Here is a 4784-nt window from a genome sequence, read left to right as displayed (position 1 = left end):
CCTTCCAGATTGTGCGGACTATCCTTATCCTTGTGGTGATATGTCACTCCCCAGCTGCAGTCCTCTCTCTGATTATATCTTTCTTAATAGAGGAGATTGCAGTGTGTATCTTTATGCCACTCTGTGGGTTTTTGGTCTTTGTATCCGGCTTTGTGCTTCCACTAATCAACCTTATACATAATAAGTGATATATGGATTGACAGAGACATTTTTGAGTTGGTAATTGATTAGGTTACTTTAATATTTCAAAGGGATTTCATGAAGCAATTTATTATTCCTCCATATTTATTGTTTTGTTACTTTACTTTTTGCATTTAATTAGATTGTGATAAATGTAATTCATACACTTCCATTAACATTGTTAACTGATACAGTATAAGGGATCTGCATAGATTACAAAAGAATTGGCATTAAAACAATGTTAAAACTTATGTTACATATACATGTGTATACATATAATACAGGATATGTGCAATAAACAAAGTCTTTGCATTTAATTGAAGATTACCATATGACAAAATAATAATAACAACACCCCGATATGTTACACAAGATCCACAATTCATAGTGACATCTTCATTTCATAATTTTAAAAAACATTTAAAGGTAAATTTATATGTACAAGAGCATAATGTTGATTAAAATAATTTCAACTTGTCCCTCATTTTCTTTAAAAAAGGAAAAATCAAGGTTACAGTGAGGCACTTACAATGAAAGAGAATTGGGCCAATTTTTGGAGGGTTTAAAAAGGCAAAGATGTGAAACTTATAATTTTATAAAAGCATTGACATTCATTCTTCTGTTAAAATGTATTGTATTATTTGAACTGTAAAGTTAAATCGACATTTTACAGTAGTTTTGGGTTTATGATGTTACATCATCATGGCAACGAAGTTGTAAAATGGGACATAACTTTACACGGAATAGGTTAGTAAAGCAATTTTATCACACTAAAATGACATCTTGTTCCAATACTTCTGAAGCCATAAGTATATTTATGTTTACGGATTGACCCCATTTGTTGTGGTAATCAACATTATGCCACAAATACTTTTGATTGAGCTTAACTTGTATTGAACCTGGGATATTCCTTACATACTACCGCTAGAGTCTAAAGGGTAATATTATTGGGTAATATTACTTCTAGCACACATATATCATAGGCAATTACTGTTACATGAGTCCCCTGAAGAGAAAAAGCCATACACATTGACCAAGGGAAACATAGTCACTGCCCCCAACATTGAACCCAACTGCACTATTGCTCCACACCACACGAGGGCACTGTGACCTTCATCACGTAAGATGACTGCAATGACCACTTTTACCAGGGATAGTGTGAAGATAAAAAAGAACCATGCAAACGCCTGTGAAACATAAGATTACAGTAGAGTGCAATGTAACATGACAAAAATGACTTAATAATCTAAGGTAATATATCCTTGTCTCTGTGATTAGAAAAACAATAAAGTGATAAAATGTAACTGTTCTTTGAAGTAAACTGAAAAAAACTATTTGGAATTGTTCCATATACTTACAATAAGGACTGCTCCAGAGGTCTCATTAACTAGCAGAGGACACGGGCTCAGCACTGCCATGCCCATAAGGTAAACTCCAATAACAGAGCCAACTGATGTGAGAACTCCCATCAGCACCAAAGACCTGTTGAGAATGTATTGAGGTATTGGGGAAAATTCAGTATGCGTTAAGCCATAAAGAGTAAAAATTTGTGCAAATATAATGTTATGTCAATCTTTCCCATTATTTGTATAAAAGCATATTTATAATTATTCCACCATCATCATCCTCATATATTGTTCAACAAGTAAACAGATTATTTGCCACGATACATAGGTAGTTGCACATTCAGTAACATTTCCATAGACATTTTCTAATCAACATCATGATTTTAGGCTAAAATGTATATGAATGTATAAGGGAAAGTATACTGTATATAACTGGTCACTATTTCTTATAACTTTGGCCTTCACTTGTTCATTTAAATGGCCCTGCATTGTAACAAATAAGTTTTTAAAAAGTACACATACGTATATATTTATATATAGTCTATCATTTAATATGAGCTCATAAAATCTGCATGCATATATCATAATAATTATAAAATAATTATTAAAATGCTCTAGCATATCAGCACAGTACATGTCGCCTACCACTCATTGGTTACATAGCATGTAAACCATAATGGATTTCCAGCATTAAGAATTTCAAGATTTCATCTCATTCTGACTCACCTGTAAGGGTAAAACATGGCGATAAAGCAAGCCACAGGATTAGCAACATTTGCCATAGTGGCAGACCAATGATAGGCCTGGTTTCCATATGGTAGACATGAGTATGACTGCACTGATGGCAAAACAGTATTGGTCAGAGCGTTCACCCAGGCAAGGATTATGTAAATGTACACCACTTGTAGCCAGGTGTATGTCCCTGATCCAAATTTGCTCTTTGGCTTCTGAAGACCCTTTTGAGAAGAAATCATTGGTTTTAGTTCAAAACTCTTTTTAGATTCTCCATTTCTATTAGTGGCTTTGTTGTTCAGGCTATTGGGGCGCTCTCGAGTCACAGCTGGAAGGTAGTTTAAAAGTAAGAAAGCCACCAAGCAAACTACCATCATGGCTGTCAGGAAGAAAAAGTAGGCCTCAACTGAAAAGTTGGCTGGGTGGTAGTAAGGCACAAGGTTGTTGGCGCCTCTTTCAGACCCATTAAGATACTGAATTCCAAGTGTTTCATTGGATCTGAGGATTTGAGATGCATTGACACAATCCATGAAACCTACACCCTGAACCATTGCCACCAAAGCAGGGATAAGACCACTCAGACCTTCTCCAATGTAATATGAGGTGAGATACTCCGCCTTGAGCTGCATCATGAAGGGAAGGAACGTCACAGATGAGGTGCAGTCCACAATGGAGATCAAGAAGGTCAAAAGCAGGAGAGGAACGCTACGCTCCACACCTTGTACCACAACCCTCTCACTCCAGAAAAAAGCCAGGAAGAAGCTGGTTAGTATCCCGAAACTCACAATGAAATAGATGACAGTAGTCTCTCTGAGCGTTCCTGGGTGGAAGCGATGCATTAATGTGACAAACAGAGGACTGATGTTGGCCAATTGGATGATCACTGAGAGGTAGGATGGTAGATACCAGCCCTCAGGTATCTGTGGAACCATTAGAGGCAGCTCCACCCAAAGTCCACAAATGGTGACCCAAGAGCCCATGCCAAACAGGCTAGCCAAAACATGGGTGAGGATGGACATTGCCGTGCTGATTTAAATCAGGGATTTCGTGACCTGGATATCTTTAGCAAAAGATGAGTATAGTTAGTAACCAATAGACCCAACATTAGCAACCAAAATAATTTCTGAAATTAATAATTGTTCATCTTCAAATAAGAACTGACAGGCCAAATGACTAAATGGATTTAGAAAGAAGAACATCTTCTCTTCAATCGGTTCTTACATTCATTAATTCATGAAATGGTGTAGTCAAGTCCTTCTGACGCAATTATAATACAAGGATACACCACTGTGTCCTTGATTTAATCCCAGATAGCTCCAGGGGATTAACCCCGCAATCGGAGTCCTTTTACTCTGGATAAGAAACCTCTTACTAAAGCAGAGTTACTCAATAACATCTGTAGCAAGCTGGGCATTGTCTAACTAACACTTTGAAGCAGTGCCAAAGTATTTTAAGAACAAAGTCAGGAAGATTGTGTTTATTTGAAGCAGGTTTCAAAGCACACATCTTTAGTGGGGTTTGCAAGAGTCTAAAATAGACCAAATTTTATCCAATAACAGTAGAGTTACAAGCAATTGACAGAGATCAACTCATTTGTAGTTTAAATATACAGTACTAAAAATTTTATTATATGAATGAAATATGCTAAATTTAACCCATGCATTATGGGGTCTATTGGAATCATAAAAACTGGAGTGCAATATTTAACAAATGCATTTATAACTTAACATTATTTAATAGTGAAAATGTAAAAGTAAATACAGTATTTAACAATGAATAAGGTAAATAAAGACAAAAGTAATGTCCACATACTATATATGAAACCTTAAGGTACTCACATGCTTTTAGCTCTGAGACTGATCATATGGAGACAAAGTCCTATACAATGACTCCTTAGAAGAAGTGTCTTACACAGTATCCCCTGCTTGAGTGGGTGTGCTCACTTTGGCGAACAGTGATCACCTGTCTGTTGATGTATTATAGAGAGAGAAAAAAAAGATACTCATTTAACTGGATGCAGTATAATTTGTAGAGAATATATTATAATGCTTGTGTAAGTCAGATATAAATAAATCACACATTTATTGAAAATGCACTAGTATATATTCTTACTATGGGGGGCACAACTTGGATATCATGTCTTTGTCTATAGCACTGAGCATCATTAGTGAGCAATGTAAAAATGTAAACCAACTCTAAGGATCTACAAACATTTAACTACTCATTTTTCAATTCTTGTGTTTTCCTATGCCAGACAAACTGGTCTAAACCTCAGTAAAAGCTTAACTATGTTACTGTTATGTAAGACTGTGTAGTAAAAATGTAACTTGAGACAAGTGCTGATGATTGTAAAAAAAAAAAAAAAAAGAAAGAAAAAAAAAAGCTTGTGTGTAGTTTAGTTTGACATTTCTATAGTTTAGTTGCTTTTAGTTTTGTGGTTATTTATGTTTGTCAGTGACATCAACAATGCAATGAAATTTGTGGATCATTTTTATTCAGAAGAACATGTATTACCTTTTACCTTTC

The 4784-nt window shown here is 35.4% G+C and overlaps 1 protein-coding gene across 1 annotated transcript; it reads right to left on the bottom strand.

Annotated features, from left to right (window-relative positions):
• Window positions 1-219: 219 nt before the first annotated feature.
• Window positions 220-4533, bottom strand: LOC127642466 (riboflavin transporter 2-like). The gene is made up of 4 exons (XM_052125086.1): window positions 4097-4533; window positions 2253-3318; window positions 1539-1662; window positions 220-1367 (listed from the first exon to the last, which is right to left on the bottom strand). The coding sequence occupies exons 2-4, from the start codon at window positions 3275-3277 to the stop codon at window positions 1158-1160; spliced, it is 1359 nt and encodes a 452-aa protein (XP_051981046.1). The 5' UTR covers window positions 3278-3318; window positions 4097-4533; the 3' UTR covers window positions 220-1157.
• Between the last annotated feature and the right edge of the window lie 251 nt (window positions 4534-4784).

This window comes from Xyrauchen texanus, unplaced genomic scaffold (assembly GCF_025860055.1).
Source record: "Xyrauchen texanus isolate HMW12.3.18 unplaced genomic scaffold, RBS_HiC_50CHRs HiC_scaffold_633, whole genome shotgun sequence".
Taxonomy (NCBI): Eukaryota; Metazoa; Chordata; class Actinopteri; order Cypriniformes; family Catostomidae; genus Xyrauchen; species Xyrauchen texanus.
This window is presented reverse-complemented; position numbering and strand designations above follow the sequence as displayed.

Excerpts from the sequence above, each read along its gene's own strand:
- LOC127642466 (XM_052125086.1), bottom strand. The coding sequence starts at position 3,277 with ATGTCCATCCTCACCCATGTTTTGGCTAGCCTGTTTGGCATGGGCTCT. Across the intron at positions 1,663-2,252 it reads GCCATGTTTTACCCTTACAG|GTCTTTGGTGCTGATGGGAG; the intron begins GTGAGTCAGAAT and ends CATTCTCAACAG. Across the intron at positions 1,368-1,538 it reads CCTCTGGAGCAGTCCTTATT|GCGTTTGCATGGTTCTTTTT; the intron begins GTAAGTATATGG and ends TATGTTTCACAG.